Genomic DNA, 26,602 nt, shown 5'->3' with positions numbered 1-26,602 from the left:
TGAAGATACTTTATTCAGACATCGAACAGCGAGTTGGACTCAGTCTGAAAGTACAATTCTGTTTTAATTACTGGTCTAGTGATTAATGCAGAAATACTTACGGTATCTCAGATTGTATAAAGGAGGATTGTGCAGTAAATTCTTTATTTTCTCTCCAATTATTGCCTTGTTAGCTACTCCCCTGGAAAAGCCCGATTTTGTGGGCTTTCCTGTAAGGACTCATTTACAAGTGCTTTGGCTTCAACACACATGGACGGCTAGTTTACACTTGCTTTAAAACAAGGCTTCGGCCAGGCTTTGTTAAAGCTCTCTGAACGCTGTCACTAAATAAAATGGTTAGCTTACACCTGCTTTTGCTTTTCTTCAAAAATGATACCCCATGTAGCTTAATTGGTGCTTCACAGCACCTCCATAGAAGTCTATGGCAAAACTCGCTTGAAGCACCAAGCAAAGGCAGGTGTAAGGACTGTAAACTAACCATTTTATTTAGTGACAGGAGCTTTGACTGGCGTTCAGGGAGCTTTAACATAGCATGTCCAAAGCCATGTTTTGAAGCAAGTGTAAACTAGCTCTTAGGCAGTTTAAGCACAGCTCTGTTGCTCCTGCTCCCTATGACTGCACATCTTACGTACCCCGACTCATCAGCACCAGTGCATGGAGTACAGGTAGAGCTTACTTGCTCCAATTCCCTCTGCTAGGAGCACCCCCTATCTGAGCTGGTGTGTAGTTGTTTTTTCCTTTTTTTCCCTTTGCTGCTCATGCATGTGAAGTGATGATGCCAGAGCTGCCATTAGAAATCATGTGACCTCATACAACCTACCTGACAGGGCCCTCCTCCCTTCCCCAACTCTGTGCAAATATCTGTACTACTGTTTGCAATATGCAGGGCAGTATATAGAGAATGTGCAGAGGACAGTGAGCAGTAAGAAATGGCAGTGCACAGTGGTGGAGTGTGTGCTATATAGGAACAAGAATGTGCAGGGCAGTGAGTAACATGCAATGAAAGGGCAGAAGGCAGTAGTAATTAAGTACAGGGCCACGCACAGTACCTAGTAGCAGAGCAGAGCACATCATGAGCTGTATGTACTGCCAATGGCAAGGTACTGAGCCCATTATGTAATGGAAGGACAGGGTAGTGCAATTATCAGTATGTAGTGGCAGGGCAGTCAGTGAGCAGTATGAATTGGCAGAATAAGACAATGAGCAGTATGTAGCGGCATGGCAATACAGTAAGTGATCAAATATAGTGACAGGGCAAGACAGTGAGCATTATGTGGTGCTAGGGCAGTCAGTTAGCACAGTGCAGTGCAACTTAAGTGTTGTTTAGAGAGATAAAATTTTGACATTTCAGACCTAGAGCTGCAAAGGTAAGTGGAAATGATGTCCTTCAGGGTCAAAAGATATTTTGAGGGTTTGAAAATAAATGGCAAACTAAAGTATCAGAGTATCAGTTTCACGGAGTATCAGTTTTCTCTGCTTAGAAGAATAAGCCAAAGGATGACCAGTTTCTCTAAGATATGGGGGTTTATTTACTAAAGGCAAATCCATTTTGCACTACAAGTGGACTTGGAAGTGCAATTACTGTAGATCTGAGGGGGACATGCAAGGAAAATAAAAAAATAGCATAGAGTTTCCCCCCATTTCAGATCTAAAGCGACTGCACTTCCAATGCAACCTGAATTATCCTTTAGTACAGGGGTGCCCAACCAGTGGCCCGCGGAGCCCTCTGATGTGGCCCGCGACCTCCTTCTGTGGGATAGCAGATTGACAAGCCCAGATCATGGGTTGCAGACCTGCCATCAAAGAGCATCTGTGTTGTTAATGAAGCCTGCAAAGCAAACAGCTGTGGAGCAGAGCTGTATACGCTGATGCTTCCTGTATAGCGCCATCTCTTGCCATAGGCAGAGTGATACCAAATGCACTCTGCCAGGGACAGCAACAGCTGGCGATACCTGAAAGGAAGACTGTTCTTAAAGGTCAGTTTATTACTAAAATTGCAGTGTATATATGGGCATATCTGCGCAGTGGTTACTGGGCTGTTTTCGAACTGATCTGCAGGTGCAGTGCACCTTCAGGTTACCTGCACTGAGGCATAGACTTCTATTACCTGCGGGTTTGGTGAGCTTTCATAAAGTGCACCACACCTGCAGGATATAATAGAAGTCTATGGCAAAGTGTAGCTAACCCACAGGACAGACACAGGTGCACTGCACTGCATTAGTGTGAAAGGCCCTTTTCACACAATCAGTACAACTCAATCTAACCCTCCATTCACCTCTATGAAATGGAAGATGTAAACGGATTTGTGTCCTTTTTATACCCGCCTACCTCCAATCTGATTCGCTAAAAACAAAAAAGCAAAAGGGGATCAATCCCCTTCCATCAGGGCGTATCGGAGGACCCATAGAGTAGAGTGGGCTGTGTCCGGTCTGCACGGACCTGTCATCCGCCTGCTCTGCTCATTGTGGCCCGTGACCGGTTACAAAGTCGCTTAAGTGGCCCTCCCACTTCAAAAGGTTGGGCACCCCTGCTTTAGTAAATCAACCTCCATAGTCATCTAGCAAACACCAGAGCATAGTAACAATTTGTTTTATCCCAGGTTCACATTGAGTTGGGAATGAAGCCATTTTCACTCCCGCATGTCAGTCCAGATTTCACAGACATCTGTGTGGGTTTCTGCACAGATGTCAATGGAAATCACACCCCAAAATCGCAAACAGATAGTACAGGAACTCCTTTTTGAAATCCGTGCAGTGCCGCACCGATTAGGACGGTGCCATTGCTGCCGATTTGACATGTCAAATTTCACCAATGTGAACCAGGGCTTAGGGTCAATTCCCATTGATGTTTTGGCAGTATGCATTTCACCACATTACTGCAACACACATTAGTACAAAATGAATAGTTTGCCTTTAAAACTGCAAGCTTTAACCTGTGATAATACTTTGCATTAATGCATTGCTGTCCCGCATAGTGTGAATGGGCCCTGAAGACTGACATAGCTGAAATTTTCTTCCTGAATCATTTGCCTAGCTGCCATTCTGACTCTCAGGCTTCAGTATCGTCCAATTTCACCTTTAGGCAAGGTTTCCACTACTGCGACCCCAAAATCATGCGATTTACGGTGTGACTTTGCTATGCGATTTTTGATGTGGTGTCATGCACCGGTTAGAACCATGTGAGGACAAGTTGCACCAAAGTCAGAACAAAGTGCAAAAACCTTTTTTTTGGAGTCGTTGCGACTTGAGTCGCACCAATTAGAACAGGGACCATTGAAATACATGGGTTTTAACTTGACATGTGTCAAGTCGCCCAACAACTCACAGTAGTGAAAACAGGGCCTAAGTGAAGTTGTCCTTTACTAAATGTACTTTAAGGGGACACCGAGTACGGTTATCAGTAGGAATAAAAGAGGCTGCAGCACATGCATGGGAGGGTTTACCAAAGGACATTAAGTGCATTGGAAATTATTCAAAGACCGAGGATCAATATGACAGCCAGGCATCTTTTAGTACAGGTTTCCTTTAAAGCGTACAGAAAGTTACAAGGTCTACTGCCTCACTATTTCTACAAAACCCCCTGAACAGATGACCTCAGCAGAAAAATGTAACCAACAGCTTTTTAGAATCCAATATAATAAAAATACAATTATAAAGAAATACACGGATAAAACATTTTGATTCTAAAATATATACATCTCATACTGCAAACAATACAGTTTTCTTTTTTAAATTAAGATTAGAAGAAAAATATACAACTTTCATTTACACAGAAAGGTATTGTCATTTGCTATCACTGTTTTACGTCAATAGTAAATGTTGATGGACCGAATATACCACTGAGCCGTGGTAACGCACCTCCACAATGCACCCTTCACCTCCAAAACCTTTTTAGCATTGAGCTGTGTTACTGAAAATGCAGGAGGTATGCTTTTTGATCCATTGTGGTGCATTAAGCGGCCTAATCAATTGAAAGGAGACAAAAGGTGAGCGACAAAACCTAAATCTCCCAGGATGCTGGGAAAAGAGTTGGGAATTATGGAAGAGATGTCACTGTTAGAGTATCCCAAAAAATATTAGACAACGCTTATAGCTAATCTCTTACATCTAGTGTATGGACTATTTAACATTGCAACTGTGCATCATAAATATTATAGGCATAGGAAACACATATATGTACTTTAGAAACAAATGCGCAAAGCAAATGCTTAGCGCCGTGATCCTCAAACTACGGGCCTCCAGCTGTTGTGGAGCTACGCATCCCATGAGGCATTGTAAAACTCTGACATTCACAGACATGACTAGGCATGATGGGAATTGTAGTTTCTGAACAGCAGGAGGGCCGTAGTTTGAAGGCCCCTGGTTAGCGTTTCAGTCAGTATAAGTTTTATAAACTTGCCCCCCAGTATCTATATACAGTATGTACAAAAACCTACATATATATATAAAAGGGGAATAGCTAAGCTAGGGTGACATCACATTTTCAGCAACAACTACCGTCCAGAGGAAAGCTTAAAGTAAAACTATAGGCAAAACTTTGTTAATTTTGGATAGAGCAAGAAAGGGTTATAAGACCAGCAAGGTTTATTTTTGTCATCCTTGTCCCATTGGGGGTATTTCCCTTCACTTTCTGCCCCATAGCCCAAACAGGAAGTGAGAGGGAATCCCTGCAAATTAAGGGAATCTATTGGGGACCCCCGGGGGAACCAAAATCTGTGTCCCCATTGGAAGATTTCCCCTCTATTTTCTGGGGATAACACAAAATTATTATTTTTTTTAAACTTTCACTGATAATGGTAAATAGGACAAATGGGGAGGGTGAAAACAGGGGGGCACAGACCGCAGAAAAAAAAAAACAACCTGACAGATGTTCTAATCCTTCTCCCCTCTATCCAAAACCAAAAAAAAATGCCTTTCGTTATACGTTAAAGCAATTCTGTTGAGAATTTTTTTTTTTTTAAACAAAGTACCCTCTGCAAAAAAGTGAATTCATATCTCCCCGTAATCTGCCCTGTATTGCAGAGATACAGATGCTTGAAGATTCTGTTCTGTAGTGACACAGGCAGCCAGTGGGAGGTGCCATAGAGCACAGGAAAGGACCAGGCATCTGACACTCCTGGAAGTGTTGGATTCTTTGAGCTGCTGTAAAGCTGGCCATACATGGCACAACATTTGTTCAGTAGATGGCCTCATCTGTACCTCTCTGTTGGACATCTCTTAATTAAAAAATCAAAGGAGCCAGGGGGAAATTTGTCTGCTGAACAGCACCTGCATCCAATCAGATGCAGACACTGTACAGGTATTTTGACAGCTGGTGGGGCCAGATGTAAAAATACAAATATTCGCAATGGGAGATTTACCCGTCTGCCGCTGTTAGTGTAGATCAGGGATATGCAATGAACGTACCTCCAGCTGTTGCAGAACTACAACTCCCATGAGGCATAGCGAGACTCTGACAGCCACAAGCATGACACCCAGAGGCAGAGGCATGATGGGACTTATAGTTTTGCAACAGCTGGAGGTCCGCTAATTGCATATCTCTGGTGTAGATGAAGGAATCGGTTGGATTTCTTCCATTAACCTCCCTGGCGGTATGATTCATTCTGGTTTTAGGTGCTGAAAGCGGTACAATTATTTTGCATGGAAATTTGGCGTTTTAGATTGTAGTCCTGTAATTCTTAGGAATAACTCACATAAATTTGTTCAAACCAGAGTCTAGCAGACATCCCGGGTATGATAAAGTTTATAATAAATAATAAAAATTATTCAATAATGTAATCAAATCCTAAAACACTGAAAAAGGGACACTTTCTGGTTGCTATGGACAATCTCCATATTCCAGACAGAAAAAACAGTATTTATAATATAAAAGTGCATGCAGGGCACTGCACAGACCACTAGAGACAAAGGGGGTGTGTAATTTTTAATACAGTACCGTAATCTGTAAGATTACGGTACTGTGTGTGTTTTGTGTACTTTACTTTTTTGAATTTGGCGCCAATCTCCGTTCCCGTGCGCCATAGCGTCGCAGGGAACGGAGCTCGGCGGCATTCGGGCACTGTGAAATCGAGCGGAGGACAGCTCGATCACACAGCGAGGAGGACATCGCTGGATCCAGGGGACAAGGTAAGTAACTTCTCAGTGTCCTCCTTGTATCCAGTGATGCGATCCCGAGTCTGGCTCTGGGTTATCGCTTGTGGAACTAAAATCCCAACCCGAGCCAGACTCGGGATCACCGCTAGGGAGGTTAAGCCTGTGCACAGGCGGCAGGAAAATGTATGATCTCCCTTTGTTTTTGCAGTAGCTTACACCATAAGTGAAAAAGTGGTTGCGTCTATTAAATAAGGGACGTGGCTAGTATGAAAATGGTGGCTTTTTTCATGAATACCAGAAGAATACAATGGGGGTTATTTACAAAAGGCAAATCCACTTTTCACTGCAAGTGCAGTCGCTGTAGATCTGAGGGGAAGCTTTGAAATTAGGCAAAGCTCTACTGATTTTATCATCCAATCATGTGCAAGCAAAAATGCTGTTTTTTTAATTTTCCTTGCATGTTTACCTCGGATCTATAATGACTGCACTTGCAATGCACTTTGCACTAAAGTGGATTTGCCTTTGATAAATAACCCCCAATGTTTTCTTCCTATAGTGGGCCTTCAATGAGGCTACTTTAAGGAACAATTATAAAGGCTGCTTTGCAATCAAGTGTCACCTGCCAACTATGCTGTGAAAAAAGCTGGGTCCAGTCTATGGAGAATGAGAGGAATCAAAGGATGTTTATACATTGTGCAAAAAAACATGGTGCTCCCTTGATGTTAGGGAGACCACACATATAGCAGCTCAAAATGTATAACTACTACATTTTCATGTATACCTTCTATCATAGCTGACTGTTTGTTCCATATTTTAGTGATCATTTATAGGAAGTAATGACAGTTGATTTTAGAAAAAGGAATATTTTCCCATGGTAGCTTACACCTATCACAATTTGATATGGTAACAGGATAATGCATCATTCTCTGAACTGAGGGTAGACATGTTCTTCAATCTAGATCTGAGCTGGGTCCTTTGTAGCCATAGGCCCAATAGCAGGTCGTCACTTCCATCTGTGTTACCCAACCGGTGACATCTGCCGGTCAGAATCCATCCATTGCAATCTTTGGCTTCTAATTCTGGCAGTAAAGGTAACTTGCAGTGCTATCTCCAAGAATCGTAGTTCGTTAGAAATCTGTAGTTGTTAAGGAGCTCATCCTGGCTCAGCATGCTCTGAAATGGAGAGATTTAATGTAGATATGAGTATTAATAACCATGTACAACCCTCTGGACATGTGCAGAAATAATGTAGGACAAGGTTTTATGATCTCTATGATGGCCTGTGTTGATGGGCTTTTGTTTGCATCAGAACGGCCCCTCTTTTATACTTATCAATGGAAATGCATAAGCCGATTGATGCAGCTTAGAAGGAGGTCAACTGCAAATAAACTGCACCTGGCAATAAACTATGAATGATGCGAGAAGGTTTTTAAAATGAATGTTAAATGCAAACACAATGCTCCAGATAGCAAGCTTGCTTTGCCCTTCGACACAAGCCCTTTATTTTATCCTACAAGCTAAATGTTGTAGTAAGCATCTTTACACATATACTGTATATTGGGTAGTAGTATGCACAACATAATTGCGAACCCTAAAGGGGAAGTTCTGCTTTCGACCCTCCCCCTCTTATTTTTGGCACTTTTTTGGTGGGGTGGCTGGGGTGGAGAGAGAGGAGCGGGTACCTGGTCTTGACAGGTACTTGCTCTCCTCACTCCCGGTCGGATCGCTGCAGTGATTCCACTGGAAGTTCTCCCTCCCCTCCCCCTGTTCACAGCCTTCGGTGACACGTCACAGGTCCAAGAAGGCTGCGGGACCATTCACAAAGTGCAGAGCCACTCATGCATGTGCAGTGTGTAGCCAAGTGGGGTCACAGCCGGCTTCCCAAAGTAAACATGCCAGTGTCGGGAACCCAAAGACTGGTGAAGAACCAGCCCACGTGAGGATGGCACTGAATCCTTGGACAGGTAAGTGTTCTTTTATCAAAAGTCAGTAGTATTTGTAGCTACTGACTTATTTTCAAATGAGGCAAAGATCCTCTGCCAAAAGTCCAGGAAATGGGTCAACTTACTCCCATCAGGTATATTCTGGTGTAAAAAACGACTGTCCAATACCCGTAATAATAAAACCAATTTCATCTCTTAGCTTTAAAGATGTCAGCCCCCCAAAATGGAAGTTTCAGTGCTTGGAAGATGCTGGAGAATTAAACCAACCAGTGGCAAAAATATGCCACCTCCCCAGTCAGGTGGTTGCACTTGTGGCAGCGGCTTCTATTTACTCGGCGTAACATCATCTTTCACATTATACAAAATTATTGCGTAAATACCGTGCCAGCTAAAAAGTTGCAATGATCGCCGTTTTATTCCCTAGGGTGTCTGATAAAAAAACATATAATAATGTTTGGGGGGTTCTGCGTAAATTTTCTAGCAAAAAAATTATGATTTTTACATGTAGGAGAGAAGTGCCAGAATAGGCCCGGTATTGAGGTGGTTAATAAAACGGGTAAACGATTTCATTTAATTTAAATTTGTATTACTTATAAACATTATGCTTTCAATAGGAAGAACCTTCTGAGATAAAATCCCAAGCAGTGTTAGCTGAAAGAAAGAAGAAAGGATTTAATACTCACAGTGAGGTTATTAATTCCTTCAGAAAAAGCCCCTATTTGCTTTACCATCCCCTCTGAATGCTCCATCTGTAAAATCAGTCAGCAGCCTCGTAAATAGGAAGGAAGTTTGACGACTTTACACACAGCACTGAGCTAGTACCCATGCACCACACACAGGACACTACAAAAGAAAAAACTCACACCATCTGTTATGAAAGAAGACAATGAAATTCATGCAGAGAAGACCTGTACAATGTTATTCAATGCAAATGTACATTAACAGTCATATACCAGAATACGTCTTTATATATTAGCCTCCTGTAACCCAGGCAGGACTCAGACTAAGGGAGGAAGCGGGCAGCCCTCTGAGCCTATAAAAGCCTTGTTAAATGGGCAGAAGGATGACCTCATCAGTGTGCTGCTGCTCATTTATTATTCATCTAGCGGGTTGGGGGTGGGTCCCTGACCGACCAGTTATTGTGTACCTGATGCAGACCTAGTTGTGAAATCTGGCAGGAGAGGCTGAATGACGAGACTAAATTAAAAGATATACAAATCTTTTGTCAGTTCAAACCGAATATTGTACATTATAATAAATATATTAATATGTGAATATGTATATGCTGCATTTTCTGTGGAAACTACAAACAGTAAATCTCAAATGTATTTACAGAAAAATAATTAGTATCATAAAAGTGCAGCTCCCTGATTTTAAATATGAGATTTACCATGGCTTAGCCCAGGGGTCTCCAAACTGCGGCCCGAGGGTCAGATGTGGCCCTTTGCTATCCTTTATCCGGCCCTTGGGGCACTATTCCTCCCACTGGCACCAACAATGGGGCACTATATCTTCAACCGATACCAATGATGGGATACTTTTCCTCCTACTAATAGGGGAAATACTCCTCCTCCTATTGACCACCAATCTTGAGGACATGTTTATTTTCACTGATGCTGTGCCCGTGACATTTTATACCCCCATTGGCCACAATCCGGCCCTCCTATAATCTCAAGGACAATAAAGTGGCCCTTTGTTTGAAAAGTTTGACAACCCTTGGCTTAGCCTATAAGAAGCATGATACACAGAAAAAAAAAGGATGTTTCAGCAAAATAATGGCTTTGAAAATCTCACGCCACTGTAATCTCTATTTTACCTTTCTTGTTTTGCTGTACTTTGGTTCAGCTATTTCTAGTAATCAGCTTAGCAGTGTTAGAACAATTCATAAAATGCCTAACCCCATGTCTAAAGCTGACTATACACTACACAAACTGATTGTACAATCCTTTAGATCAGGGGTGTTCAACCAGTGGCCCCGCAGAGTCCTCTGATATGGGCCACAACCTGAAACCAGGGAAGCACATGCCCATGCTCTGGGATAGAGGGTCAGCAAGTCCAGATTGTGATCAACAGGTTCTCAAACCGCCATTCCAGAGCATCAAAGTGCATGGAGCCGGCACCGATAGGCGGCTGCGGAGGGAGCAGGAGTTGCATAAGCTTTTCGGACGCTAGCTGGGCATTTAAAAAAAAAAAAAAAGTAAAGTAAAAGTTGCCACTCTTGCAAAGCGCTTTTCAGGTGCTGTAGAAGCGCTGCCCATTCATTGCAATGGGCAGGGCATTTTGGGAGCACTAAATACAGCGCTTCCAAACCACCCCAAAGATGCTACTTGCAGGACTTTTCAGAAGCGCACCACCCCAGTTTGAAATGAGACACTGCAATGAATGGGAGGCGGTTTTCAGACGCTTTGCAGAGGCCATTTCTAGAGCTAAAATGCATGACAACCGACCCTGTGTGAAAGTGGCCTTAGTGAAGGCAGCGTTATAGGGGGACAAGACAGTAGGGGCTTGTTTACATTTGCAGTTTGGGGGGCTGGTAATACCTCATAGTTCACTGTGGCTCATTACCAAGTGGAAGTAAACCCATCCATAAAACAGAAATGTAACACTCCCATTGGTTGTGTCCTCAATAGGGGGGTTTACTTACACTTTAAAGTGGAAGTAAACACTGATGGGTTTACTTCCTCTCCGATTCCCTGCAAAGGTAAAGCATAATGGACTACTATGCATCGCATAATAGTCCATTATGTGTCACTTACCTGACACAGGAGCCAGTGAAGTCACCGCTGTCCCCTTGTGTACAGAGCCTCCATCTTCTTGGTGGGTCTTGCTGCTCTGGCGCTGTCATTCGACGGAGCCGCGATGACGTCTCTCCCGCGCATGCGCACGGGAGCCGCCACTCCTGGCATATCGCCGTTAACAGCGGCGCGCTCAGTTTGCCTGCCTTTTGGCAAATATCTCCTAAACCGTGTAGGTTTAGGAGATATTTCTTGGACCTACAGGTAAGCCTTAATCTAGGCTTACCTGTAGGTCAAAGTGGGTTATAAGGGTTTACAACCACTAAGTGGCCCTCACTCTTCAAAAGCTTGAGCACCCCTGCTTTAGATCTACCATCAACTATGTAGTGCAAGAGCCTGCCTAATTTTATACTAATTGAATAGTTTGCTCAGGTTTGTCCTTGTATTCATTTTGTAACTCAAAAGGAAAAATAAAATTGTATTTTATAGTACATGGACAACTATGGTCACAGAATAATTAAAATAATTAAAAAAAAACATGCAAAAAACATGCTGAAATAAAATCGGTCTTATGAATGAGAAATAGACTGATAACAAAAGACAAATCACATCAAGTGTAAAAATGTAAGTGTATGAAAAAGAATGTTATTCAGGATAACCAATTAAGCATTTAACCCTCATTGGTAACCTCACTAGATGAATGAAAACTAGATTCACTTTACAAATTTTACTTTTCTTTTATCAGATCGTTTTTATATTGTAAATGACAAATTCTTTTAAAATCACACATAAATTATAGACAAAAGGCTCAAATTAAGAAGCTTTATACAAGGGTAAGGATAGTTATTTCAAGCCATGTGACTGCATTTTCAAATCGCATTAGTCTCTTAATAAAATAACTATCCTTATCTCCTGGTGTTTTAGCTTTGTATGTTGAACCTATATATGCGCAGTACATACAGTCTGATGATTTGACTTTTCAATAATACCGTCTATTTTTCATGTATTCCATCTGGTGTTCCCATTATCTAAAGTTTACTTACCAGATACAAACAGTGGAGCCATTCATGGCCTGAATGAATAATTATAATAAATTTCCTCAATGCCAAGTAATTCTAGTGAGCCAAGGTAGGATAACTGCCTCACCCTGTACTAGCTTGCCCTGTGCGGGGACAACTGGCGTAGCCAACGATGATGCCGGTATGGGACTTGATGAGGTGGGTCTAGTACAGGATTTTAACATCCAGGCACACTTATCAGTCAAGGTAGGCAGCACTGATAGCAAAAAGCTTAGTGATCAGCATTCCTGCCTTTCGGTACTAGCCTGAACCCGATCTACATGATGGTTTTTAGGTTTGTAAGATATCCTCATGTTGTTCACTTGCATTGGTTGACTCCAAGCGCTGCTATGGTTCCCTCTCAAAAACATAGTGGTAAGTTTAAAGGAAACCTGCTCTGAGAGAAATATTAAGGCTGCATTACTGACCTCCTTTTCTAAATAACTAGTTTGACCCAGGGACCGCACTGGACTGATTAAATTGGTTACTGCCATTTTTTTTTTGTTGGTTCTGCAGAGTGGTGGTGCCAATTCCCCGTTGGAGGTTTGGGCTGTATCTTACTGGTATGACGGAGCCATCCAGTGGCGTAACTAGAACCTTCAGGGCCCCAATGCAAGTAACCAAGAAGGGCCCCCCTGAACCCCAGCCAGGGCCCTTCCCTCCGAGTCCGGCAGTGGAATTCCAGGGCTTGGTCACAGGTATGACCTTTGTGAGCCCTGTAGTTCCAACACTGGCATCAGTAGTTTTTTTATTATTTTTTTTTAATTTTTAGGTGCCCCATTGGGGGACTGTCCCTAGGCAGGATGGGGTCCCCGTCCCCAGAAGAAATGAGGTCCTTTTCTCCAGGGCAGATGAAGTTACTGCCCCCAGGTGAGAAGGGGTCCCTGTCCCCACGTGAGAAGGGGCCCCTGTCCCCAGGGGGAGATGGAGGGGGTAAGTAATGGTGTGTGGGGGATGGGGTCCTCTCACTCACCATGACCAAGCTGCAGGCCGCGCACTCATCCATGTTGGCCTGGGCTCCATCCAGTGTGCTGGACGGGTGATCAGCATATCTCCCAGAAAGACCTTTCATCACCTGTGTATGACGGGGAGGAGGGGGCTGGCAGACAAGCCTGCAGTGTCCTCCGGGAGCCGGCTCCCATAGGGCTGCACTGCATCTGTGTGCTTAAAGTTTGTTTACCCGGGAGAAGTATGCAGTGCAGTGTGGGCCGGGGGGGGGGGGGGGCGGGACTCTGGCTGGGGAGAACAGACATCGGACTGAGCGGCAATGCATGGAGCAGGAGAGGGGTATTCTGAGGAGCAAGCCAAGGACACAGGTCATGCGGGGAATGCACAACTAAAGAGCAGCCAGTGCGATAGTCGAGCATGGAGCTCTGCTAGTCACCCTCCACCTCCAGCCACCCGTGTGCATGGTGCACTGGTACCCCTAGCTGCCTATGCTGCTGCCGGCCATATGTAGAGGGGGCTGCATGGGCCCCCTGCAGCACAGGGCCCAGTTGCGGTCGCGACTGCTGCACCTCCAATAGTTACGCCCCTGGAGCCATCGTTTCAGCTTAGGCAAAACTTAAACAAGGAAGGAGGAGCACCTGGTGCACCCCGGGCGCTCCTCCTTTCTCATTTACTACTTCCTCTTCAAAATGGTAGCTTACACGGTTTAACTGACCCACTCACCTTAAAGAATCGTTCCATGCAAAACCGATAATACAGTGCTTAAGTAGATGCCGCAAACCTGAACATTTTTTCTATCTATTGGGATTCTAGCATCCAGGACATATAAGAAGCCAGAAATGGACTCAAGTCCACCAAGCTTGTTAACTTTTGAGTGGACAGGTCTGTAGTACTTTTAGTCACCAACACATAACAAGAATAAAAGTATGGTTTAATATCCTTAAAGTGGAACTTCACCCTAACAGGTAAGTTCCACTATGCTCCCCCCCCCCCCCAAACACTTTTTTTGGGGGAAGAGAGCGGGTACCCATTTCTAGCAGCTACTCACTCTCCCTTCTACTCCAATCGCCTAGGCGATCTTCACTGGAAGTTCACCCATCCCTCTCCACCTGCAATCACATCACAAGCTTCTGGTACCAGTGACGTGTCCCAGGAGGCTGTGGGACCAGTCACAGGACAGAGCACGGCTCACACATGCTCAGAGGTGAGCCAGCTGCAAAACTGCTAGGAATCGCAGCTGGCTTTCCTCAGCAAACATGGAGGGGCCAGGGACCCGAAGACCAGTAAAGAATCAGCCTGGGTGAGGACATCGCGGGTTCCCTGGACAGGTAAGTGTCTCTTTATTAAAAGCCAGAAGCTAGAACATTAGCTGCTGACTTAATTTTTTTTTAAATGACTAAAGAACCTCTATTTATACACTCAGTCCAGGTCAGCGCCTCAAGTAATTAAAGCAAGGTGGTAAGCCTGTGGAAACAATAAAGGATGCCACACACCGCCAGCTCAACAGGTGAAGAAGAATGAGAACAGCCTCAGCATCGGGCTCCTCCTAAACTATACCACTGACGCATTTTGGCCCACCCACCAGAACTTAATCGTAGCGGTGCAATGGGGTAAGCCTGCCTGACAGCCAGTCAACATTTTTCAGTAAAAGAGGTCACCAACTGACATCTCAATCTTTTCTTTCATGCCAGGTTTCCTTTATTAAAGTGGTAGTAAAGTCCATTTGTTCATGTTTTATGTACAGGTAAGCCAATAATCAGGCTTACCTGTAGGTACTGTAAAGGTCTCCTAAATGTGCAATGTTTAGGAGATATTTACTTGTGTAGCAGCCAGTGATGTCACCTGAAGGAGTGGTATACCTGTGCTGTTCCTTCAGAGCACTGTGTCATAAACAGCGGGAGTGATATCATTGCGGCTAAGCCATTCAAAAGGACCGGAGCCCACAAACGCGAAAGGTGGATCAGGTAAAGATGGAAGCCCCATCAGTGGTGACAGCATGCCACTGGGGGGCTTCATTTTAAGGTAAGTTTCACACAATGTGCTAGTATGTGATGCATGCAAGCACATTATTACATTGCCTAGCAGAGGAAAAAGGAAAAAGTTTTTTTACTTCTCCAGTTTACTACCGCATTAAAGTTGCTTTCATCTAAAATGAGGTCAGGGACCAATGTGGCTAGTCTAGTCTAAATTACTGCATAGCCTTTAGCCCAACATGAATGGCAGTGCAGGACTGTTGCAAAGAAGTCAACATCCATGACAGCAAACCATCAGAAGATAAAACCAGCTTATACATCTAAAGGTCCGTACACATGCTTTGTTTTTTGGACGTCAATTGTGATACAATGACCGATCATCTGCAAATCTTACTGTTAGTACGGTGCTTTCGACAGCCGATTTCACTTTTTCGTCAGACAAAAGCTGGATGTGCAGACTATAACATTTTTTGTCGGATATGAAGTCAACGTTTCATTTTAGTTTCACTAGTACGGTTTTCGTACAAAAAAAAAAAAAAAATCGTAAGAGCAAGATTCTCGTATTGACCTCTTCACTTTCGTCATGAGACTAGCATGCCAAAATATTGTACGTCCGAAAATCAAAGCACCTGTACGAGGCTTTAGCCATAACTAGCCCTAGTCATAGCTATTTTTATCATTTGCCGTTAAACCGCATAGAAGGTAATTTTGTTGGTTCATTACAGTAGATGTTGGCTTTTTAGAAAGAAAGTCTACAATTTAGATCAAGGGGCGGTATGGTCATGCAACCCACAACACAGGGCCTTTTCCCTTAGTACGCTTAATAAAAAAGCGCTGCTTGAACAAATTCAGAGATTGAGACATTTCAGGAAAGCATTGCAATAGGGCCACTAGATGGAGCTGTTGATCATTTGAAAATAAACAGATTAGACAATTTATGGGGATTTCTTTTGATGTCTCAGACATTTGCACAGTATTTTTTTGAATAAATATATCCCTTTGAGTTGCAAGATTTTCTCCAAACTTCTATTCACAAAATGTTGTCTCCATTCTCTGCATTTACCATAACCAATAGGACACACAAGCAGTTATTAGTAAGAGATTAAACATACCCACCAAAATGTTATGTGATGTTAAAATTAATATCTGGAGACAGTTAATCCCTGGAGCCCACTAGGTCCATGTTAGGGTTGCCAACTCAAAATGTATTCATTTTACATGGATTTAAAAATGTTCCCACAGACTTTGCATACAACTATCAATTTTAACCTCAAACCAAAATTTGTATAAAATTATAGCTTACCCATCCTTAGAGGTGGTGGCTGCATCAGTTATTTTTCAGAAGAAAAAGCTAAAAAAATTCCTAGCAAATACAGAAAATTCCTGTTGACCTTGCCAGAAATGCAATGAGCTTGATGCTTTCAGCAGTGGCGGCCCGTGCACTGTGGGCACACGGGCGCTGCCCCCACCATCCATGTGCCGGCCCCTTTTCAGGCTGCCGGATGCATGGATTTCTATGGCGGGGGGGCACCTGATTAGAGCTAGAGGCTCTAAACGGCTTAAAAATAGTATGGGCTCAGGGCGCAGAGAGTGCGTCTAATTGTGTGATGATAGCAAATACATTTTTGCTATTTCCACACTAACCTTCCTACCAATCAGGAAGGGCGTCAGACTTGCTTCCTGATTTACTAAAGCACCAGCCAACCCTATTGGATGCCTTGCGCTTAGGAAGAGAAGCGGAGGAGACATGCGCTGGAGCGGAGGTAGCTGCTGCTCTGAGAGGTGCTGCTGCAGTGCTATGGCAAGTCCCCTCGGCTCTGTCAGAGCTGCGTGGGGGGGATTGGGGTGCTGCCAGAGCCACATACCCCCTGGGGGGGGGTTGGTGGGCACAAGTGCCTGCTTTTAATGGGCTCAGTGGCTGCATTTGAGGGGCACAAGTGGCTCGATATGATGGGGGGGGTTCAGTATTTTTCAGTTTGTTTGCGCCCCCCAAAATTTGGAGCACCAGCCGCCACTGGCTTCCAGTGAGCTTAAAACAAAGCACAAAGGACCTTCTTTATTGTGTAAACTACTAGTCCCATCAATCCACCATAATAGAGATGAACAAAGGCAAACATACTAAGTCCAGTGATAACTAAGGTTGCCTCCATAGATACAATGGAAAAATGAGCGTAGACATTAAGGGACAGAAGTGTGCCACTAGAAGGATCTAGGTGAAAAAAAAAAAAAAGACCACAACAAATGCGGCCACCACATCCAAAATTGGTAAGTTGTAATATGTGACATTTTTGGGTTTAACAGACAGTCTATACATTTTGCACAGTTGACCACCCTGAATTTGGAAGGTTTAATTGAACAATATGTATTCACCACAATACATACCAAACAGGTTAGAATGAAGGGTTACAATGAAATGAAGCCAGGAGATGGATGGTTTACATAACTTAATAATGTTCATTTATTACATCTTCAGTGATCAATCAATAATCTAGCAGTCTTTTATATACTGTACACGTAACATTTTCATCTGAAAACTCATTTTCTTCCATACTTCTCAGACCTCAATAAAACCCAATCATCATAACACTGCTCAGCGACTATTTACACAGTTCATAATCTTAATCATATTTAAATATTTGCAGTTAAATTAGAATTTTCTTCAGCAGACAACAATGCAGCCTCTGTATAAAATCGGTAAAGTGTCTATGATGCAACTCCAGCGCCAGGCCATGCTCGACATCATATAAAAATATCTCAAATATAGATTTACTTCTTCTACAAAAGCAAAAAGTCTGTCTTTTGGGTGAAGCCATGCTGGTAAAGACGGTTGGGTGGTTACATGGCGATACGTGGTTAAAGACACAGATGACAATAAGGGGGGGGGGGATGTATGTAGGGGAGGGGGTGATGCCAAATGCGGATGCCATCAGATTAGTCTGCCCACCTGCTCCAGTTTGTCAGCCTCTTTTACAGGACTGTTGTTGGGGGCCTTGACTTCGCTTTTCTGGGGGCTGGCATCCACCGGGCACACATAGTCTGTGGAGTCGTCAAATTTCTTCTTGCGGAGATGGCCAAAATTGGACAGTCCAAGCTTCTTTGGCTGAAATAACAATGGTATCAATGATTGAAATGGAAGATTACACTTTGAAAAAAGGCATTGGTATTCTATTGGGGGGGTGGGGGGGGGGGTGTAGAGGATGAGGAGTTAGTGCAAATTGGTTTAGAATAGCTTTGGGAATATGGATGGGTTAGTGTTGGTATATAGCGAGGTAAAGCGGTCTTTTAAAGTGAAAGTGTAGTCAGATATAAAAAAATACTTATATTTAAGCTGGCCATAGATGGAGCAATTTTTTTCTTCCTGCAACCACGGGTTGCAGGAAATAAGTTTGCTAGGATTACCCCATCAACATAGTCAGTGTTGACAGGGGAATCCCTCCCGCTGAGCCATTGTGTTTTCCTTGCAGGGGAAGCCATCCCTGCCAGGAGAGCAAAGTGATTATTGCTAGCGGCTATAACAGTCACTAGCAATAATCGCATGTAAAATCCAGCAGGCTGGTTGTACTCAATAAGGAAAAAAAAGAAAAAAAAAAAAAAAAAATCGATCAACTTGGGTACATTCACCTGCCCATGCATGGTTTGAATCTCACCCGGCCCCTGCTGAAGTGGCCGAGATCTGAGCTGTCTATGGCTGGCTTTGGTTGTGTTTTTAATGGTGTATAAAACTGGGGTAAATGGAATATTTAATACTACCCTCAGTAGGCCTTTAGATTAGCCTCTTGGAGCTCACTGAACAGCAAGATTTATCCAGGAGAGATAGGGCCAGCATGGAACAAGGATGAACAAGAGCTATTGACAACCCCCATTCATGCCAAATAGTGTGAATGGAGCAATCTTCCCTGCTGGATATTGTATTATGAAAGCCAGCACCCATGGATGTCAGAATACCCAAACAGTGGCTGCATCAGATTAGATGCAGCAGCTGTCCAGTCAACAATTTTCCACCTGGTTCTTCTGATCAGGTTGAAGGATGTTAAGTGGAGGGTGCCGACAGGGCCACCCATGATTCCAATTTTGGTTAGTTCACTAGGAAATTGGCTGTGTGTTTGGCCAGCTTAAAGTGTCACTAAACCCACATCATAAAAAAATAAAAAATAAAATAAAAAGAAAAACCTATCAAACGCTTTTCCTACTCCCCATGAGATTTGTTTTGTGTATTCTGCAAAAAAAAAAAAAGTGATGATCCTGCTGTTCTCTATCTCCCCCTTCTATCCTTGTCCCCAACACAGCTAGGATATTGTAGAGCAGTGTTGGCAGATCTGCACATGATCACGTGACTATAGAAATACACTTGTGGGTATATACACAGTGATAAAGGACAGCCTTCTCCCTCCTCCTTAATGCCAACGTGACTATAGAAATAAACTTGTGGGTATATACACAGTGCTTAATCACAGCCCACTCCCTCCTCAATGCCCACTAATCAGCGAAAAACAAAATGGGAGTGGGATATTGCATGTAAACTGATGGAGACTTCACCTCCCTTTAATTTCAAAACACAAGCTGGAGGGGCGTGACACAGCCTGCGACTGGCAGAAATCCACCCATGTTATTCCAAAAAAAATAACACAAAGATTTGCTTTTAAATATACATTAGAATGATGATTTAAAATGGTTTATTGATATTATTTCTTTTGACTCCGTATTCCAAAAGCTTTTTTTTTGAACATGTGACCAGTAGTAGAGGACTAGAAACTCCTCCTGCTTATGTTCCCCTGCAGACAGGCTGGGAAAGATCTGAGTCATGTGAAAGCTGTATATCGCATAGGTAAAAGGGTACTTTTTTTATTAAAACAATTACAATGCCATCATCCATATGCAGAAAGAGAAGGGGCAATGTCAATTAAACAGTGGGTGTTTAGTATAATTTTAAGACAATGACACTAGTAAATTGTACAGAACAGAGTTCGCTAGCTGATTGGATGGGAGTGCACAGGTCCAACCTCATTAGTGTGTTGTTGTCCTTTCACTAGCCAATCATATTCTGGGGTGGTCCTTGACCAAGCTCTATTGCCTTAAAGGGGTTGTAAAGGTAATTTTTTTATTTTCTACATAGGTTCCTATAAGCTAGTGCATTGTTGGTTCACTTATCTTTTCCTTCGATTTCCATTCTAAATGTTTTTTTTCTTTGTTTTCTTTGTCTAAATTTCTCACTTCCTGTTTCACCCCAGTAAGCTGTTCAGTAAGCTGTTCTGGCTGACTAACCACCAGCTCGGATGATGGTGAGAAGTTTACTGAGGAGAAACAGGAAGTGAGATATTCAGACAAAGCAAAAAAACATTTAGAAGGGAAATCAAAGGAAAAGGTAAGTGAACCAACAATGCCCTAGCTTAAAGGAACCTATGTAGAAAATAAAAAAATTACCTTTACAACCCCTTTAAGTGCAGTAGAGGGAAGTGAGGTCAGAACCTGGCAGTGTTGTCTGAAGGATTTTTTAATTGGAGAAGTAGCTGCATTTTTTTCCCAGCACACAGGAAACTTCACACTTGCATATTTCAGCTGCGGATTTAGCTGGTTGTCTTCACTTCCAATTTAATTATCCCCATGATGTGGATATATATTGCCAGTAAAACACTACCTCTTAATTCTTAATAAAATGTATTCCAATAACCTTTTTTTTCTATAATTAAAAGCAGAGATGCAGCTACATAGCTAAATTCCACTGAGCACTAATGCAAAAAAGCAAACCAATTAGCTTCATTCATGCCAATTTCTTGGAAAAGATTACCCCTGTGTGAGTAGGAAGGTTTTTTTTTTACTACACTAATAAACACATCATGAGGACACCATCAATAGTGCAAGCAGGAAAGAGAAATGTTGAAATAAGGGCAAAGCTGGACCGTTTATGCTAATGGGCCCAGTGCTAATTGCTGTGCATGTTACCTAGACTTCTATGCCATTCAAGAAGCACAATGACTTCAATATGTTTTTGTATAACAAGCTCAAATGCTGTTCTGCCTGCGGAAAACGCAGTGCTGTGGTGTGTCTGAGCATTCTGTAGACAGGCCCTATGTGGTGATCAGCATTAGACAAAATAGAATCCCTTTAATTAGAAAGACACCATGAAATGCAAAGTGGAGTAGCAAAAAAAAAAAACCTTAGTTATGTCAGATGAATATAAAAAAAAAAAAAAAGTACAGAGGGTGCAACCATTTAAGTGTAGAGTATTTATTGCAGAGGGGGTTAAAAGCATAAAATGCACTCCTATACTGTACAAAAGTGTGGTTATGGGCACATCATCAAGCATTGCAAAAGTGACTTGAGATATTAATGCAGCGCCATCTTGAGAAAGGGGTGAATCTGGCCCTGAAATGTGTAGCCACGCCCCCTAGTCTAACATCATCTGCTCCCGCAGAAGTGGACCTGCTGTGCTGACACCCAACCACTCCATGCTCCAGGCTGGCTCTGCAGTGCATCCTCCAGTGGCAGCCACTTCCTGCAATACTCTGCCCGCTTCCAGGCACCACTCTGCATTACCCAGCTGCCTACATGGCATGGTCTGCTTTAGAGTGGATGTAAACCCTCACATATACGCAATGAAGTGAACAACCTAAGATGATACACACAGATGAAACAAATCTCCCTACATAAGTTTTACATGTATATCTGCTGTCTTTCCTTCTCTACATTCTTTTGGAAGTGCAGTGGGTGTGAAGTCTGGGCTTACACTGTGCGAGAGCTGATTGGTGGGAAAGTGACCCCCCCTCCCCCATTTAGGAAGAGGAACAAAAACTTCTTATTTATCTCCAAGTTCCCTCCCCGACACAAAATTTCAAGCTGCTTTTATCTCCAGCGTCAGAGAGTTTGTCAGAAGTTATCATGCTGATAACAGAGGAACGGAGCAGCAGAAAGACTTGAGACTTAGAGCTTTGGAGAGAGAAGTAAACACTACAGATTTTATGAAATCGGGTTTACAACCACTTTTATATCTCGGGTCCCCCTTCTGATGCTCAAGATGATGTGCCAATAACCACACATTTATATGCGAGTGCATTTTATTCTTTTAACCCTTTGTGCAAAAAATATTCTACACTTGGATGGTTGCGCCATCTGTATTTTTTTTCTTTCATTACAGTCTTGTACAGTCTTGTATCTGGAGGATTAACCCAGACTCTGGGCTTAAGAGGAACAGCAAGCCATTGATTTGAGAGTGACTATGTAGGGAGCCATGCAAGTGTTTATTCAGATCACCAAAATATATTATTTCAGAATAATATATTTGGACTTGCTACTATGTGTGCTTGTTAAATCTCTTATTTTTAGTCTATTAAACCTGTGTTGTCATTAAATGTATTAAACTGTGTGATTGTAGGTGATTTTTATCTGCCAATTTCCAAAATTTCCCCCGATAACAAGTCGTTAAAAAAAATAAACCAAAAGCCAGCTTCGCCTTTCCAACAATACGCATTGTCCCAATGGTCAGTGAGGATGCCCATTATATGTGGAAGGTAACATGAAGGTTGGAAAGAAAGGTCAGATCATGACCATGCTGGGTCTGGTTGACATTTGCTACCCTGGGACTTAAATGGCAATGCATTTTGGCATGACATTCCAGTATCTAGCTTATCAATTACTGCTCATGCATATTGGAAATGTTTTTTTTCAGCCTGTAAATGCTTCTCTTCTAATACACATATAAACGCCTATGTATGAATGGACAGACTGACAGAGGTGATTTTACACTCAGAAAAAGTAACACCAAATGCATGTAAAAGAGGCATTATTTAAACCTTGTGTGCATGAACACTTATAGACAACACAGATACACCCTAATGCTGGGTTTACACTGATGTGATGCATCATATGTGATTCGCACCGCATTTATGTGCAAATAACATGCAATTCTGTGCAGTGAAATTTGAGCCCATCATTTTGTATGGCATGTATCACACCACATGAACAAGGTGCAGGCACCTTTTTTTTTTGCCGCGCTGGAAGCAGATTGCATGTATTCATACCCATGCGATCCTATTCAAGCAAGTGAACTGCATTCTAGGACCTGCTTTTGGGCTGTCGTTAACGTTTAACTGACACCTGCAGCAGATCGCATGACAACAGGACAATTGCTATGCGGCGCAATATGGTAAAATGCAGTGTATTTCCTGCATCACATCAGGCTCGGTTCACACTGATGCAAAGTGGGAGACAAAAAGGAATTGCTGCGTTTCCCATATTGCACAGCAATCACACTGTGTTCATGCAATCTGCTGTGGGTGTCAATTGAAAGTTAACGATACCCCAAAAGCAGGTCGCAGAATGCAGTGCAATTGCTAGAACCCGGATCACATTGGTATGAACACCCACGCATTCCGATTGCAGTGTGGCGTGATGTGGTGCGATTTGTGCCATATGAAATGATGGTCCCAAATCGCACCACACAGAATCGTATGCGATTTGCATAGGAATGTGGTGTGAATCACATGTGATGTAATGCATCACATCAGGGTGAATCGAGCCTAAAGCTGAAGTTTAGGTATGGCAATTTTTACATTGCTTGAACGAATGTAAGAATGTGCCATACCTGTGGGATCGCCATGGAAGTTTTACATCTGTGTAGTTGGCACAGCTCATACAGGGATTGGTGCTCACTTCTGAGTCCCGTGCAGCTACCCTGCTACCTACTGAACACAGGGGGCGACTCACTTGGCACAGGCCCCATTCAAGGAACAGTTTGCATTTTTTAAATGAAAGCAAAGCATTACTCAATTGGACAAGATGGGGATTGAGATGTCACCGCCGCACCTCTTCCAATCAGAGAATGGCTGGTATTAATTGAGAACATGCAAAGTGTTCCCTTATTGGTGCCTGTGCCAAGCGGGTGACCTCCATACACAATGGAGCCACTTGCCATGAGACCTGGAAGTTAGTTGAGACGGTAGCGGTGACTGCTACAGTGTTTTCCAGCTTTCACGTGGATGGGACCCCACAAGTATAGTGTCTTCATACTTACATTATTCCAAGCTGGATCATATGCAACAATATCCATACCTGAAATTCAGCTTTAAATAAACAGAAAAATCCAGAAACACATACATTGAAGTAATGTGCTTTACAATATTAACGCACCCGGACTTTGGCAGTGGTGGACAGAGGCGAGTAGGTTGTGGAATCCATAATCTCTCTTTTTTCCTGTTGAGCTTCTGGGCCAATCAGCAAGCTGAAGTTAGTGGCTAGATGTCTCCTGAGTAGTGTCTTCTGCGCCGGAATGTTTAAGAGCATGGCGAGGGTATCCGAATTAAATCGAGGTTCTAGTATCTGTGGAGACAGAACCATCTATTCATCAGCTGAGACTACGCCATGAATAATTCATTCATTACTCATTCTCTCATTTTCAGATTCTCTTAAATTAAGCCTGCGGTTGGGGCAGACTTGTTAATCAAAGAGAAGTCCCTAGAACATTGGCTGAGATTTTTGTCCTCGGGATAAAACAAAATCTTGATTTTTTTGAATAATGGAATAACAAGGTCCCAATGGGTAGAACACGTGACTACTATGAATTCCAACAGCACAGGGGGTCTGAATACTTTTTGGCTTCATCCATCTATAGAACACCGGCATCTGGCAAAATAAATATGGGTCCATTTAAAGTATAACTCCAGACAAAAAGATAGAAAAAGGAAGTTCAATAGCTAGTAGCCAATAGCTTCTGTCTCTTAGTTGAATCTGAGCATGCGTGATTTTTGGCATGTCGGAATTGCATACACACGATCGGAATTTCTGATAGAAAGTTTTTCCGTCGGGAAAACTGAGAACATGCTATAGATTTTTGGCTGGCGGAAATTCGGACAGCTAAATTTCGATGGAGCATACACGCGGTCGCATTTTCCGATGAAAAGCTCTCATCGGTCTTTTTCCGATCGTGTGTACGCGGCATTAGGCCCCATTCACACCTGAGCGTAGTGTTTTCAGGCATAAAGTTGAGCAATTTTACTGCGATTTGGCCACGATTTTGTACTGGTCACAAGGTCACCAATGCAAAAAAAAGTTCCAGAACTTGTTTCAGGCGTTTTGGAGCTTCTGACTCCAGGCGTTTTGGAGTGGAGATGTGAACCATCTCCATAGAAAAAAAAAGTGATGTTTTTCCTCTCCAGCCTTTTGTAGCTGCAGGCTTCAAGCTACAAAATTCTCAGGTGTTAATGGGGCCTTAATCCTCAGGTCTGACACTGGCTCAGCCAGGCCTCAGCAATTGCCCCTTTGCAGGTAGGGACAGCAGGCCCCTATAGTGTAGCATAAGTAGAAATTCTTTAGCGCTAGCTGTCCTATTGATGGATTACTACTCCCAGTCAGCCCTCTTCAAGACCTGCCAGCCCTCATGTCTGCAGTTGCCCGACTCCACTGCCCATGACATTGCAGTCCTCACTACTAGCTCTATACCCATCTGTTTCCCCTCAGTCCCCTCAGGCATGCCTCCCCAGTCGTCCTGACTGTACATGTCACTCGCCATCCCTCCTGGCTGCAACCGGTGGTTCCCTCCTGAAGACTTGCCTAGCAGTACTAGCTCCTGCTGTCCTCTTGCTCCTCCTGTGCCTCCTGTCCAGAACCTTCACGCTCTCTTGAAGGGCTCCATCCTGCAATTGAGCCGAAGGGTCATGGGGAGCTCCCTCAAATGCTCAGACAGCCTAGTACTCCATATCTCCAGTTCTTCCACCTGACAACTCCTCCTCCGCTGGGCTGACTCTAGGTATTTTAAAAGGTCTGCCCCCTGCCAATCCAGGTTTGGGATTGGTCAGGGCTGCTTAGAACACCCCAGGCAGCTCTACCTCTCCTCTCCTTCTAGAATCCTCTAGAAGGAGAGGTCTCAGTGACACAGCCTGCAACTCACTTGCTGCTAACTCTGAGCCACTCCCAGCCCACACAAACCTAAACAAACAGGCCTAACTTCCAGCTAGGCCTGCCTAAATTTGCCTATACTCACCAGTAGCACCTACCCATGTAGAGAGTGCTACACTAGCATTCAAAGAAGGAGGACAGCGATGATAAGCTTCCTTAATACATGGGAATGGCTGGACATTTCCGGGTTGGATTGAATAAAACTACTGGTCAGCATCAAGGAAAAAAAAAAAAAAAAAAACACAACAACAACACACACACACACACACACACACACACACACACACACACACCACAACACAACCCAGTAGTGGCTCATTTAGATGCAGTTGGGGGGGGGGGGGGGAGTAAAAATGCACAGCTGAACCATTTTTACCCCCCCCCCCCAGCTGCCCCATCTTAAGTTGCATAGGCAGTACCGCCACCCATCCAGGCAAATGGGGCTGCACCACAACCACCCTGCAACCATGTACAAATGTTCAGCATGGTCTCCCCTCCCCATATAAGGCAGGGCTTAGCAGTGTATATTCAGCAAGAATAAGACTACACATGGCTGCGATTTAGGCATGGTGACAACTGACAGAATGATCCATGGCTGTAGGAGCCAAGATGCTGGTGCCCAGCAGCTGACAATGGGGTTGATTTACTAAAGGCAAATAGACTGTGCACTTTGCAGTCGCCCCAGAGGTAAATGAGGTAAAGCTTCACTTTGCAAAGAGTAGCCAATCACATGCAAGGAAAAAAACAAAACACATTTTTACTTGCACATGATTGGATGATGGAAGTCAGCAGAGCTTCTGATCATTTACTAAGCTCTGGAGCAACTGCACTTTGTAAAGTGCACAGTGTATTTGCCTTAGTAAATCAAGCCTGATGTATGCAGGAGATTAAGACACCCATCAGGGAAAACTATTGTGAAGGCATTTGACCTGCAGCTAAGAAAAAAACAAAAAAAAAAAACACAAG

General features: G+C 43.3%; 1 protein-coding gene across 15 annotated transcripts in view; it reads right to left on the bottom strand.

The window, feature by feature from the left end:
* Positions 1 to 685: 685 nt before the first annotated feature.
* The window catches only part of PPFIBP2 (PPFIB scaffold protein 2), a 358,545-nt gene continuing 332,628 nt past the window's right edge, over positions 686 to 26,602 (bottom strand). For 13 of the 15 annotated variants that reach the window (XM_077460920.1, XM_077460921.1, XM_077460924.1 and 10 more), the window contains 4 exons: positions 23,873 to 24,061; positions 17,694 to 17,849; positions 8,719 to 8,784; positions 686 to 7,265 (listed from right to left, as the gene is read on the bottom strand). In XM_077460920.1, coding sequence (XP_077317046.1) covers positions 7,197 to 7,265; positions 8,719 to 8,784; positions 17,694 to 17,849; positions 23,873 to 24,061 — 480 coding nt within the window. In that variant the 3' untranslated portion in view covers positions 686 to 7,196. Of the gene's footprint in view, positions 7,266 to 8,718; positions 8,785 to 17,183; positions 17,850 to 23,872; positions 24,062 to 26,602 lie in introns of those variants that run through there. The other 2 variants (XM_077460926.1, XM_077460934.1) reach the window with 2 other exon arrangements.

The sequence above is a fragment of the Lithobates pipiens genome, unplaced genomic scaffold (genome assembly GCF_037356315.1).
Source record: "Lithobates pipiens isolate NorthernLeopardFrog02 unplaced genomic scaffold, aLitPip1_a1.2 Scaffold_10, whole genome shotgun sequence".
In the NCBI taxonomy this organism is placed as follows: domain Eukaryota; kingdom Metazoa; phylum Chordata; class Amphibia; order Anura; family Ranidae; genus Lithobates; species Lithobates pipiens.
This window is presented reverse-complemented; position numbering and strand designations above follow the sequence as displayed.